The 15,531-nt window shown below is 35.3% G+C and overlaps 1 protein-coding gene across 1 annotated transcript in view; it reads left to right on the forward strand.

Moving 5' to 3' along the window:
- The window catches only part of LOC140522811 (GDNF family receptor alpha-like), a 30,853-nt gene extending 18,503 nt beyond the window's left edge, over positions 1-12,350 (forward strand). Inside the window, exons 4-6 of the mRNA XM_072638056.1 lie at positions 1,764-1,820; positions 2,899-3,229; positions 12,083-12,350. Coding sequence (XP_072494157.1) covers positions 1,764-1,820; positions 2,899-3,229; positions 12,083-12,350 — 656 coding nt within the window. The remainder of the gene's footprint in view (positions 1-1,763; positions 1,821-2,898; positions 3,230-12,082) is intronic.
- Positions 12,351-15,531: the final 3,181 nt, after the last annotated feature.

A 15,531-nucleotide genomic window follows, 5' to 3' on the forward strand; every position in this document is an offset into this window, starting at 1 on the left:
ACAGGCACAATTTGAGACAATGATGATGATGATGGTATTTATATAGGGTTTTAAGTTTTTCTAAGACTTGGGAATCATCTGCAGAGAAATGTTATTTAAACACATAGGAGCTAATGAGGTTAAAAAAAATGTGAGTGTACAGAAAGAAGAGAACCCAGAACAGAACGTTGGGTATGATATGATTGATGACCCAGGAATGAAGATTGAGAAGGACCATACAGAAAGTTAGGAGAACAAAGAAGAAAGAATATCTCTAAAATTCAGAGTTGTATTAACAGAAAAATCTCAATAGTTTGAAACAGTGGGCTTCTCAAAAGGTAACAATTTAATTTTAAGAAGCATATTTTAAGAGGTATATTTCAGTTGAAAATATCCATTACATACAAACAGGATGAAGGATACCTAGCTTGACATCACCTTTGGTGGAGAGTAGAGGGGGTACAAAGATGTTGATTTGAGTTAACAATAAGTTCAATAAGAGTAAAACATAATACAGTCAACATAACATCTTGGATTATATTGAACTCAGACCAAATATGAACTGTTGTTTCCAGTTCTGGGCATCACACTTTAAAATGATTGTGGAAGGGGGAAAAGGAGGAAAAAATTACATTATAACTTTACTATATATTTAAAAGGACTAGCAGATTGTACATAGTAGATTTGCATTTTCCTGTGCAATCATCTTTTTTATTATGTTGTGTTATGGAAATGCTTGTTTTATTGCATAACTTAAAAGCGAAAAAAAGAAAACTAAAAAAAGAAACTACAAAATGTCCAACTAAAGGTAGCCAGCATAAGAAGTCTTGAAAACAAGTTTCACGGGTAATAGCTGAAAAGACTGGAGAGAAGAGAAAACTGATGGAACACATGATAGATAGGTATCTTCAAATATTTGGCAGTTAGTCAAATATGTGGAAAAGGGATTAGGCAAGTTTTAAGATTTTGAGGACATAACTAGTAATAATGACTGGAAGATATTAGCTCAGTAAAAGGGAGTCAGGTTTCAACTCAAGAATTTTCCAATAGTTTAGGCAGTTCAAAAATGGAATGGATTATTTATGAGGCAATGAACTCCTCATCTCTGGAAGTACATTGCATAGAATTTAGTTAGTATCCTGGAGATCAATTACTGTAACTCTTTCATTTTACAAATGAGGAAACTGTGTCCCAGAGAGGTAAAGTGACTTGCTCCTGAATTTTAAATCTAGCACTCTTTGTCTTACAATGACTGCCATCTTGAGGGGAATATTATAGAGGGAGAGATCACATTGTAAGGGAGATTGGACTACATAATATCAGAGATCCTTTTCAGCTCCAAAACTCTAAGATACCATTGCTTCAATGCATAAACCTTTTTTAGACTAATTTGAGAAGACAATATAGTCTAAATTACACTTCTAGAGAATCCAAACTATAAAGGAAGGTTAATTTGGTTCAGAAAAGCCAACGAAGCCATTGTTTATGTTGAAATACAAGACTCAGTCACTAACATTCGTTCCTCTGCTTAATAGGCAATGATGATGAAATAGCTTCAACAATAGCCCAAACTGTGTTGAGTTTTTTGGTTGGGCTTTTTTTTTGCTCTATTCTTGGCTCAAATCTTATTCTGGATTTATAGGTTTAAAACCTAATTTCTTGGAGTTGCCACTTTTGTTAATTGTTAACTATTTTTAAAAAGGTCTGTGTTAATAATTTTGGACCATATGTACCAATTACATGTAGGGAAATTTTCAATAATAATTGTGTTTCTTTCCTCATAGATTATATTAATAAACCTATTAAATTGCAATGGGATGGAACTACTCTTCCTTATCATGGTAAGAATTATGAGTTAACAGTATGTCCCACATTCTGTAATTATTCAATATTTTTATTATTATAAACAATACCATCAACAAACCAAATATTTTAAATATGATTTACAGATACATCTTTCTCTCTCCCTCTCTGTATATCACACCAAAATATATTTTCAAGGACATATATGTATATACAAACACATTAACTTTTTAAGTTATTTGAATCTCAGTCCTCATCAGTAAATTGAAATGATACAGTTTCACAGTGGAAAAAGTTCTGAAATTGAATTCCCAGGATCTGAATTCAAATAATCACTCTGAAATTTATGACCCATGTGGCATTGAGTGAATCTTTTAACCTCTCTTTCTATAAAATGAGGGTGTTGGATTAGAAGGTCTGAGAGGTTTCTTCCAGTACCGAATTATGATTTCATAGTCCTATGATTCTACTGTGGGCAATGAAATAATATGTGTTAAATATTTTTCAAACAATTCAATTTATTATCATTACTGTATTATCAAAAGGAAATGTGATGACTCCTTGCCCTTTGTCATTCATCTGAGAAATTTATGTTCTGGGTTGTTTCATGAAATCCAGAACTGTTCTTGCTCCTCTCCTATTATATCTCCCCAAAAGCAAAGTGAACAGGAAATAAATATTAAAATTATTCACTCCTTGATTATTATTAAATCCTTATTGCTTTCTTGTTGTTGTTGTTGTTGTAAATATGAGGTTTCAATGCTTTGTAAACATCCCAACATGAAAATAGCATACTCTATTTAATGGAGGGCTTTAAAGAGTTGTCTGAAACCATTAAAAAGGTTAAATGCCTCACCCTTGGTCACAGAGCTATTGTGTATTTGAGGCAGAATCAGAACCCAGGACTTCCTGTCTTCAAAGCTGGCCCTTTCTGTACTACACCATGCTGCCTCTCACAGCAAATTCCTACTTTCTCTAAAGCCCAGTAGCAGTTGCTGAAACCCAGTTAGTAATGCACTAGTATTTCATTTCTAGACTCCTCACAGTATTTTCTAGGTGTTCCATGTGTAGATGCCTACTTATCTTCCTACAATATGAGCATATTTCTGCTTTTAGGATTCCAAGGGATTTGGTCATGTTTGGAAGCAGCACAGGTTTGTGTTGGAGATGTAAGGTGTAACAAACAGTTGGCTCTGTACCTTAAGGCTTGTTCAACATCTGGAAGACCATGCAATCTGACACAGTGCCAAGCAGCAATCCGCTTCTTCTATCAAAACATACCTTTTAACACTGGCCAGATGTTGGCTTTGTGTGACTGTGCTCCAACCGATCTACCTTGTCAGAAGTCCAAAGACGTTCTTCGTAGCAATTCGTGTGCCGTGAAAGTAGTTCCACCCCCATCATGCCTTGATGTAATTCACAGCTGTCGAGATGATGAAATATGCAGGTAACTAAAAGAATGTCTTCCTAATTTTTTAATCTGATATTTTATTTGTTACTGTTCAGTCTTAACACATGATCTGGTTAACCCAGCCACAGTACTTAGCAAAAGACAAAATAAAACCAAAAACGAAAAGGACAAAGAAAAGTACTGTAACAATATGACTAATTCTATGGGAAATCTGAATCTACATAAATTATTTACCAGTACTATGTATGTATGTATATATATGTATATATACATATATGTGTGTATATGTATATGTGTGGAAATATAGACACACTGCATGTACACATACATATGTGGATATTCACATATAAACACCCATATACATTATTTAATATATTATATATAAAAGCATGCATAATTGTTCAGTTGTTTTTCAGTCATGTCCAGCTCTGCATGACTCTATTTGGGGTTTTCTTGGCAAAGATACTAGAATGGTTTGCCATTTGCTTCTCCAGCTCATTTTACAGATTAGGTAATTGGGGCAAACAGTGTTAAATGATTTACCTAGGGTCATTCAGCCAATAGATTTCTGAGGTCAGACTTACACTCATGAAGATGGGTCTGCCTGACTTCAGACCTAGCAACCCTATCCACTGCACCACCAATATGTATATGTATATATTATATAAACATATAAGATGCGTATGTATATATTCTACATAATTGTATGATTTAGACATAATATATGTATGTGCACGTATGGATATATCTATATATTCAAATATAGATACATAGTGTTATGCAAAATGCAATTTAACATTCAAAAAGTTGACTCAGTAGCTAACAACTAGTATTATTGTTATGCATTTTCATCCTAGCAATTTGGTGTCCAGCTACCTTTCCAGTCTTATTATGCATTACTGCTTTCACGCATTATACTTCAGCTAAATTGCCCTTCCTGCTATTTCTCATATATGACATTCTAATTCCTGTCTCTGTGACTTTGCACAAACTGTCCCCCATTCACAGAATGACTCATCCCCACCTCCTAGAATGCCAAGAGTCATTCAAAACTCAGCCAATATATTGTTACAGGAAACCATTTCTAGTGGTCCAAGTAGCCAGAGTCCCTTCCAAATTAATCTTGTACTCATTTTGAATGTACTTCATATGAATATATGTAGACGTGACATCTTGTCCAGTGAAATGTAAACTCCTTGAGAAGTGGTAGTATTTCATTCTTGTTTCTGTGTACCCATCACCTTTCATGATGTCTGTAACACAGTAGGTACTAAATAAATGATTGTTGATTGATTAAATTAAATTGTGTTCTTCCAGCTCTAAATCTATTACCTTAGGATTCTATGTCTTTGCTGAAAAATGAAACAGTTGGACTAAATCATTTTTCAGACCTTTTTTAGTTCTAAATTTTACAATCAATGCATTTGAATTAGCAATGTAAAAACAACAAGCAGTTATAAAACGCTTTAAAATTTGCAAAGAGTTTTGCAGTTGTTATCCTGTTTAATTCTCATAATAGCCCTCAAAGGTAGTTGCCAGTATTATCCCCTTTTTTTACAGGTGAGAAAACTGGAGCAAACAAAAGTTAAATGGCTTGTCTTGGGTCACACAGTTATTAAATGCATAAGACTGGATTTGAACTCAGGTCTTCCTGACCCAAAGTCCAGAACTGTATCAGTTCACTACTTAGCTGGGTGATAGGGCGTAAGGTTCAAGTGAGTTGACAAGAATGCTTTTGATCACTTGATTTCTGTACAAACAAGTTGAGAAAACTACAAAAATTAAGTAACAAAAGCAATAATGTGTTAGGTCTTAAAAAAATACAAAGATGCTTAAATACTTTACTATCCCATTATGATGTATGAAGCTCTCTGACCTATTGATGTAATGAGAGATCAGCCAGCCATTTGTTAGTCAAGGATTGTTTATACCCGAGGTGGTCCTTAAATAAGTGAGACACATTCTTCAAGGAGTTGATGGAGAGCAGGGATGGCTCTGTGGAATGTGACTCTGGTAGCAGAGCAGAGTCAAATGTGGAAGAAATTAGTACTTTAGAATAAAAAGATTCTCAATTCTAGAGGGAGGGAGTATTTTTCTCACTCTCACTGAACCCATTCACCCCTATTGACCAGGACATTTTCCAGCTGGACACAACTCCTTCAATAAGAAGCAAAGCTGGGAGGTGAGGCAGGAGACAATTCTGAAAAGTGTGTTGTCTGTGAATCGAGAAAAGAGAGAAGTAGCCTAGTTATTTTGGAATTTAGCTTCAGCAGAGCCTAGGGAGCCCAGAAGAATGACCTGTTCAGCAGTCAGTCAATAAGTATTGTTTTAGCAGCCTGTGTACCAGGTGTTGTGCTAAGCATGAGGAGCAGACAGGCATTAGAATAGAGAGGACATTGGGCCCTGAAGTGGTGATGGTTAGTTGCCTGGGCCACTGTGCTCCTAAAGGTTGTGCATCTTTACTTGTGCACTGTATCTCAATGCTTACTCCTTACTGACATTGAATGCATTTCTAGAAGAATACATCCCAGATTAATGAAGGAAATATGTTGTGCTAAAAGTGGTACTAAAAGTACATTGCTTCCTTAGTAAGTATCTTTGAAATCAGCTAAATCATGTCCTTTGGATGACTATTGAAGGCAAATGCTCCACTGGGTACTCATGACCTATAATTTTGGAACTGGGAGCCTTGGCTACCTGGGGACCCAGCTTCTGACTATGATTTAGGGAATACAAAAAAGGGGACACTAAATCATCAAAGGTTTCACAGGTATATGGGGAATGTTCCATTCATATTTTTGCTGCCTGTGACCTCTTCCCAACCTGACTACCTCCTCACTGATATGTTTCTTATTGCTTAGCCCCTAGGGAAGGTAATTCCTTTTACAAATCCTCTTCCTAGCCCTGACCATATATCTGTTCCTTAGGGTGCATGGGTTGTTCAGGGAAGGCTAGCACCTCTGATTTCAGATGAGTCCTTTTCAGGACTGCTCATCCGTCTTTGATGTCCACCTTCACCCAATTCTCTCCTATGGCTCCAACCATCTTGGCAAATGGGCCATACCAGGGTGAGGGTAACCAATAGGCCTCAAACCTGTCATTGAGTTAAGGAGACATCCCAAGCACGTGAAGACTTTTTCTGGCAGAATGCGTGATGGAGAATAATTTGTTCCAATGGCCACAAGGTGACTGAAAGGAGTGCTAGGGAGCGCTTAGAGGTTGGTCAGGCATGAAAGACACCACAGCCTTTCACTACATCCAGGAGGGCCATTTCCAATAATCTTGACTTTTGTCCTGCCACTGGACTTTTATGACTCAAGAAAAAACAGCATGGCTGATGACTTTGTTCAACTCTGCTTAATTTAAATCCAATGCACATGCAAGTCAAGACATCACTATGTCATTGGTCCTGTTCAAAAATGAAGGATGAACACCATTATTCCAATGGTGTCAAATTCAAATAGAATTTGACACTAAACTCAAAATATGGCTCCCTACAGTCTACATGCTAACTTAGTTTTAAAATATAATTTTATGTATGTTTTATTGTATTTATGTTGATTTTGTTAAATATTTCACAATTACATTTTAATCTAGTTGGGTCCTGGGAGTGTCAAGGAAAAGTTTTTGACACTTCCACCTTACTCTATCCATGTAGCCTGATTTAACCCTAGCATTTTGTTCATTCATATGAACCAGACTAAAAGTATTCCATTTAAGTGCCCCTTTTGCGGCTACAAATCTAACATTAGATTTTATTCTGTCAGAGGTAGATAAAGGAAAGTGGAATAGAAAATGATGACACCTAATTTGTATAAACTAAACAGGTGTCAGAGTGACATCCTGATTCTTTAGAATTGATGAAAATCTGACACTTCTCATATTCATGATTTTTAAAAAATCTACTTCGTCACATTAATAAGTGTCTTTAAATGGGTGTGACTCCCATTACTGGCTGCATAGTTTCTTCTATTCATTGGGGAAAATGCCCCTTAGGTTACAAACTCATTTAAAAGTGATAAAATCATTTTTTTCCATTCTCATTGTTTCAATTCTCAGTGCCAAGTCATAGTTGTTGCTATCGGCGTTGTCAAGTCATCTGAAGTACTTCAAATGATATATATTCTCCCTAAGGGAGTGAATACTTGGAAAATCAATTATTTTTTCAGATTTGTACCCTTATTCATCGATTATTCCCAAAATCTTAAAGTTGAAAGCAGTAAAGTGGGATTTTCAAACTTTCAACACATTTGTCAAAGAAATCTAATCGAATCAGGCACACAAAACAGGGGTTCTAGGTGCAAAAGACCCTTAGATGTCATCTAGTCCAAATTTTACCTTTAAAGAAACTGAGGCACATCCAGGTGAAATGGCTTGCCAAAAGTGAAAGAAGTATTACATAGCAGATGGGAGATTTGTATTCAGATTCCAAATAGGAATTTGCATTAGCTACTTCACAGGGTTAATTTGAGGAAAATACTTTGAAAATGTAGTAGAAATATGTATCTTTACTACTGAGGTGGAGTTGACCACTCTCCAATTCTTTTTGTGTTTCAAGTCTCTGCAAAAGGTGCCACCTCTACCCCTAATTCTTTTCATCAAAAAACTATTTAAAGACCTGAAGAAGTCCCAGATTATTTAATATGGTCTGATCCAGCTTCCAAGGAAGGAAGTGGGAAATTGAAAGAAAATGGAAAGAAGATATGAGTGTCTTTCCTTTTCTCCAAAAGGCTCAGTAGGAGATATTTACCAGCAGTAGGTATATTAAATGGATACTGAAAAAAGAGTAGAGATGAGGAGAATCAATTCACCCTCACTGGGCCAGGAATAGGAAACCAAATAGATATATGTATTAGCTTGATAAACTGCCAAATACAGTTTATGCTTAAATAATATGGGGACAAGAAATGACTTCTTAATGAATGAAACCACTTTTATTAGGCTATATAAGAACAGGTGTCAATCGGCAGTCCTTCAGCTCTCTGATACTATAACAGATCCTGAATCAGTACCTCAAATAACCATACATCAATCTGGATGCTATATTTTCAATTACTGGGTACAAACTGGGTCCTTTAAAATACAACTGGGAATGAAAATAGCAGCTGGGACTCCTGCTGCCAAGACAGAGTAACAGGAGACCTTTTAAATGAAGTGAGGGTTTAATGCCCTTCAGGGTTTAGGTCGAAAAGTACTGTACAATTACATTTCTTTCATGGGCACTTTTATGATAGTAAATCTTCCACTAGATGTAAAAACACAACTAAGCTTTCTAATTTGCTATGGGGGTCTTTGTCACTTTCTAAAGATAACATTCTCTCAAACTGGTCTTGTACAATAAAGTACAATAACTAGTTAAGTAACAAACTGGCAAAGTATAATAAAGGAGGAGATAGGAGCCTGGTGGCAGTACATATCCTCCTTCTTTCTGGTGGGAAACCCAACAGATGGGGGAAGTTAATTGCTAAGAACCAGAAACTTCAAGAGAAAAGCACAATTTAAGGATGTATTTACATAAGGGAGCATCATTGTTGTTTAAACTATGTAGGGAAGGAATCATTTTGTTCCTGAATATATGGTCAGGACAGCCAAGTGCATATTTTTCCAACCATAAGCAGTCCCTGGTATAAGGGGATCTCTTGAAAATTGGAATCATAATGACACTTCTCTGTTAGCACCATTAGTTGCCTTTTGCAAAGGCTTAATATTTCTTTTAAATTGAACATAGTTTATTTTTTCTTCATGCCACATTTATTGCACTTTGAGGAAAGCTGGAACTTCCTTCTGGCAAAGTGGAAACAATCGAGTTGCTGTTGTAATAACAAAGTAGAGACAAGGTAATAAGTAATACCTAGTATCAAGGAAAGGAAATTCACTGCTTCCATCTAAATGAGAAAAAATCATGATTTGATTACCTGGTATCTAAAATAAAACATACTATAGATATAATTTAACATTTTGCAATCATTTTATTATTTACAAAATTGAAAACTGAAAGGTTACTATTGTCCTAGACACTGAAAGGGAACAAAGATAAATAAGGATACATGGGAAAAAAATTTCCAATAAGAGGGAGAAGGGTTGAACTTCAGTTATAGACAGAATGTAAGGAGTCAGTGGATAAAAGAGTAAAAATGGAAGAAGGGAGAGAACTATCAAGGAGAAAAGCAATGAAGGAAGAATTGAAACTGAAAAGAAGAAAAAGATGATTAAATAGAGGAGATGAGTGCAAATAGAATCAAAACTCCTTTACTAAGACAAAAGACCACATCTTACTCAGAGTGAAAGAGAAAAGGGACAAAGAGGGCTTAGAACTATAGAGTAAGGGAGAAGAGGGAGAATTTACCCACCAGCTCAGAAATTAGATAGAAAGATAGATAGATGATAGATAAATAGATAGATAGATAGACAAGATAAATGATAGACAGAGAGACAGATAGAGAGAGATAGACAGATAAGATAGATGATAGACAGACAGACAGATAGGTAGATAGATGATAGATGGATAGATAGATAGATAGACAAATATCTGTGCTAAAGAAGGTGTTTCTTCTGTAGCATTGAATTTTATTGTTTTTGTTCCATCTTTTCAGTCATATCTGATTTTTCAAGACCCTGTTTGGGATTTTCCTGGAAAAGTCACTGTAGTGGTTTGCAGTGTCCTTCTCGAGCACATTTGATGATGAAGAAAATGAGGCAAACAAGGTTAAATGACTTGCCCAGGACCACACAGCTAGTTAAGTGTCTGAGGCCACATTTGAACTCAGGAAGATGAGTCTTCCTAGCTGAAAGTCTGGTGTTCTATCCACTGTGCCACCTAGCTGACCTCCAGCACTGAATACTTTGGGAATTTTTGAGGTTATATTTTAAATTTGTGTGCCAAACTACAATTTGCAACATATTTTAATTACTTTTTGGAGAAGGTCAATTAAAGGCTATTTAAAATATGAAGATTAAGTAAAGGACACTCCCAGATAATGGAGGGTACTATCCTTGTGGCATATTCCTTTAAAGAGATTAATAATATCAAGATAGATAACCAAGAGCTATGTACCCAGGAGGCATGTAGTAATTTTTTGATAACTTGCTAAAAATAGGCTAGAAATTAATTTAGATATAAATATTAAGATACAGTTCTATGTTGTTGATGAAATTTATAAAAGAAATGCTATTTTGTCATGAATGTTTCAAAAAAGTAATTGGAGTAAAATTATGTAGATTGCTATAAAAATCAATCATATTTTCAAAATGTTCTTTATAGTAGATCATCACCTCTACCTCATTTAAATCCAATTCATGCACAAGTCAAAACCTCTCCCCATAATGTTATGGATTCTCTTAAAAAATGAACAATCAACAAAGTACATACTAAACACCTATGTTTAAAAAGCAAACAAAAACAGTGAAGAAACTAAAAATCTTTTATTCTGATGATTTTTTTTAAGACTGCTTTTAATTAGAATGTTCTAGGAGTCTTGGAAATACTTTATCAATTTTTATTGCGACCCTGGAGTCCAAAAAAAGGAAATTGCCCATCATTCACTTTTCGTCAATGGGAAATTTGGGTTAAGTGACTTGGACCAAACTCACCCAATGAAAACATGACTCCTTGATTACTGTAAGAGTAGTGTTGCCAGACATAATTAGTGTCATACCATAAATCTTCATTCAGCAAATGAATTCACAACTGAAGTTGAAATTAATGAGAATTAATATCTATGTTTAAGCAAAAATAGAATCTCATCTTTTTTCTTTTCCTATTGAAGGTATTCTTATACAACTTTACCTTCAGTTTGCATTATAGGAAGTTCTGAGAATTTTGCATTCGATTTTAGACTACTAGTTTTGAGGAAAAATAAGTTATTTTTGTACAAACCTAGTGGTACAAAAATAAAATTTTTGTATTACTCCCTGACTACTCTTCTACTCCATTCAAGTTAAACTGGACTACTTAGTCTTCCTCTCACCTAATATTTTATTTTCAGATTATTTCCATGCCTGGAATTCTCCACTTCTTCCTCTAAGATTCTTGGAATCTCTAAGTGCCTTCAAGGCTCAGCTCAAATGCTCCTTCCTACTTGAGGTCTAGTCTAATCCCCATCCAACCCACAATTTGTTGCCCTCCCTACTGAAAATTACTTTTCAATTCCTTCATATGTATTTTACCTAATCTTATAGTGGGGCTTGGTGGATATAGAGTTTATTTTTGAGTCAAGAAGGCCTGGATTAAAAATATGCAGCTCTTTTAATTGCTGGTTGTGTGAGCCTGGACAAGTTAGTTAAATACTTATTTCTCTAATGCAGTCAGCTCTCAGAGCAGATGAATTGAGATCAGGTATTAATCAACATTGGTAGCTAGGTGGCACAGTGGATAGATTGCAGAGCTTGGAGCCAAGAAGATATCTTTCTGAGTCTAAATCTGACCTCAGAAACTAACTGTGTGACCCAGGGCAAGTCATTTAACCCTGTTTGCCTCAGTTGCCTCATTTGTATAATAAGCTGAATAAGGAAATGGCAAACCACTCCAGTTTCCAGGCCAGGAAAACCCCAAAGAGTCAGACAGGACTGAACAACTAATCTTCATTAGTAGGGAGCATGACCCCTTGACCTTCTTACACCAATGACATCAGAGGTCCAATTTTGGAAAATCATCCATACGTAAATTGTTTCCCTAAGTAGAATGTGAGTTCTTAAGGTTGGGGAATGTTTTTTTTTTTTTCCCTTTTTCATCACCAGCATCTAATACAGTGCCTTTCACATACCTTTCACTATTTATCAGTATAGTGCCTGGAACACAGTAGGTATTTAATAAATAATTACTGATTGGTTGGTTGAATTGAGCTGAATTAATGTGAATAACTAATAACTGTTCTTGACCTTTTTTACCAGAAGCCGCTATGAAACATTTCAGTCAAGATGTTGGCAGAGTGTCACTGAAAAATGCTATTATGATGAAACTTGCATTAATACCTTCAATAAGGAAGATATAACTTGCTCAGCAGATGATAAATGCAAAGCTGCTTATATTGGCACCTTTGGGACCATCCTTCATGTCCAATGCACCTGCAGCTCCATTCCATTCACTGAACAACCTCTATGTGAGATTTTTTATCACATGCTTCAGAGCAGGTCCTGCTTCAGTAAGTCATCTGATTAATATGACCCTTAAAAATGTCCATTTTTAAGTAACAACTGGATCTAAAGCTATACATGTATGCATATATTATATCATGCGTATATATATATATACATATATATATATATATACACACACACAGGTATGTGTACATATTTGTACACATGTATATAGATAGATGAATATATATCTGCATTAGTAGGGAAAGTGATGCCTTGACCTTCTTATGCCAATGAAATCAGAGATTGTATCTGAGAAAAAAAATCTGTATATATGTTTGCTTGTTTTTTTCCTAAGCAGAATATGATCTCCTTGACAGTGGAGAATGTTTAATTTTTATATCACAAGTATCTAACAGTACAGTTTCTTTCATGTGGTACATACCTATATCTCATCTCCATTTTTATCTCTATCTCTATATTTTTTCTTTACTTGATCTTATACTGCTATGTATTTGCTACCTTTATTGGGGGGATACATTGTCATTATTTATCTGCTATCTTTTTATTTATTGGGGAATCATCCCATTATCAATTATTAGTTTAAAACCAGAATATTATTCTAGAATAATTCTAGCTCTAGCCAGAACCATAGGTTGAGAGATGAAAGGAAACTTCAATGTTAAAGAACTATTTGTTAACATCAGTGCCTATATAAAACTTGTCTTTATTCTTTCTTCCTCACTCTGTAATGTTGGGTGATCTACCTATAATCATTAGCTTTCTGTAGTGTTTTTTTTTTCTTTTAACTAAAGGCAGGGGAGATTCAGTCTAGCAGTTATAAAGCTGAATCATTCCTATCTAGAAGCCATCAAATCTATTCTATTCATTTCACAATTGAAAAACAGTCAAGCCTAGGGAGATTAACTGACTTTTCTCATGTTGCATAGGGATCTATATTACATAATACAGAAGATGGATTTGGAGAAAACATAAGCTCCTTTTTTTAAAAAACCTTTTTCTCCCAATCTTAAATTTTTAATATTAGGTAACTTAGATTTTCTGGTGATGAAAATTCTTGTTGAATTCAATTCAGAACATGAAACATCTTTTTTCAATGCTTCTCTGTCTATGGGTCATATTTGTTAGGATGTTTGCTCTGTAAGAGAAAATATTTGACAATGAGCTATTTAATTATGCAAATGAAATTAGTGTTTAAATTAACAGCTTTCCAAAAAACAAGGACACGGGTATTAAAAGTGGAATGTACGCTACCTTGGGAACAAAAGGAAGGACCTGAGTTCTAGGACTTACTCTGCACTAATTAGCATCGTGAATGGGTCCACAAGTTTTCACCTTTCTGTTGTTCAATTTCCTTATCTTTCAAAGGAATGAGCACCATTTCAGCCACAAGTGATTCTATTTGTCTGAACTTTAAATCTAACATGATGTCTTGTACATATTAGATGCTCAAGTAAAGTTTAGTGACTAGAATTCAATGTAATAATTAGGATACTTTCTAAATGCATAGCCTTATTCATATCACTAAGATCTTGTCCCACTGAGCAGGTAAGATCTCTCCCTGCCGTCTCATTTTCATACTGGCATCCTATCTTTCAATACTGAGTACACTTCGACACTCTGGGTAGTTGATCCCAAGTGAAATACAAAGGCCTCAAGAGCTCAAGGAATATGGGGCAAAACCTAGTTAGTTGAGATGTACCCATTCCCATTCCCATTCTTCTTTGGCACTGAAAAAGAAAGGTTACAGAAATGTAGCTTAATACAGCAATGAATCTCTGATTTCCAAAGATGCATATCTCAATCTACCCAATGCATTTTTATCCGGTGTAACTCTTTCCCATGTCTTTCTATAATCCTCCATTGGGCATCTAACCAACATTTCAGGTCCTTTCTTTGAGGTTTTTGGTATGGCATGGGGCAGCTACATGGTGCAGTGGATAGTGCACCAGTGCAGGAGTCAGGAGGAGCTGAGTTCAAATCTCACCTCAGACATTTGACACTCACTAGCTGTGTGATCTTGGGCAAGTCATTTAACCCCAATTGCCTCATCCTGGGTCATCTCCAGTCATCCTGATGAATATCTAGTCATTAGATTCAGATGGCTCTGGAGGAGAAGTGAGGCAAGTGCAAGTCATGTCATCATTTCTCTGATGGCATGGTCTTTTTCGGCAACAAAGGATGAACACATACGCACACAGCATGGATTCTAGAGAAGCACATGGTCTGTCCATTGGACATCCTTTCTCACACTACATGATTTTTTCCTTTCCATTCTCAGTTATACACTTTGAAGACAGTACATTTTATTTTGAGCCATTTAGTCCAATTGGGAGAATATTGACAATAAACAAGGAGCCCTTGTTTCAAGAAAAAGCACTGAGCAATCCAATCCAAGTTGTTCTTTTCATTCTTTTCCATTCTGGGGCCATTTTACTGGTCATCTACAACAATTTTCTGAGTTAGATGAGCTCTATGACCTATCCATCCAAACTGCATAGCATAGTCTAGGCAAAAATGTCATCTTTATCTCATTTTTCTTATGTGGAGATATATTTGTACATACAGCAACATATGTATCTTATATTTATATGTATATATATTAAATGCATATATGTATATGAGATTTGGCAATTATCTGAGTTTTGATTCAATCAGAACAATGTTGTGCACACATAGAAGCAACTGGAAGATCTCTTCCATCTATCTCCTGAGCTATGCAATCTCTATAACATTATCTATGCAGGGAGGATAAGCCTCCCTATTTCATGTAACAATATTTGTGATCAGAACATTATTGAACAAAACTATTTCTGTTGTCACATATTTCAATTCAGCTTGTTAGATTTTAATATGAATGTGAGAGGATAGCACTTTTCTTTAGGATAAATATTTGATAAAGTTGAGAGACAGAGACAAATAGACAGAGACAGAAATCAGAAAGAGAGACAGATAGAGAGACCAATTCAACAAACAATAAGCATAATGAGATCTCATTCTCTGTATCATTTAGTTAAATCAGTAACTGTACAGATATGGTCAGCTCCAAAATATTGTTTGTGGAAGCTATCCTATTCTATTCTCAAGCATTCATCAAGGATATCCTAAATGCTTGCAAAATACAACCTCGTAAAGGGTAGAGAGCACGTTTTTTTTTTTCTTTTTATCTCGTGTGTAACAAAGAACCTGGAAAGTAGAAGAGGTTTAATAAATGCTACTGATTGATTAATGAATTATTGATT

Source organism: Notamacropus eugenii, chromosome 2 (genome assembly GCF_028372415.1).
Source record: "Notamacropus eugenii isolate mMacEug1 chromosome 2, mMacEug1.pri_v2, whole genome shotgun sequence".
NCBI classification, from domain to species: domain Eukaryota; kingdom Metazoa; phylum Chordata; class Mammalia; order Diprotodontia; family Macropodidae; genus Notamacropus; species Notamacropus eugenii.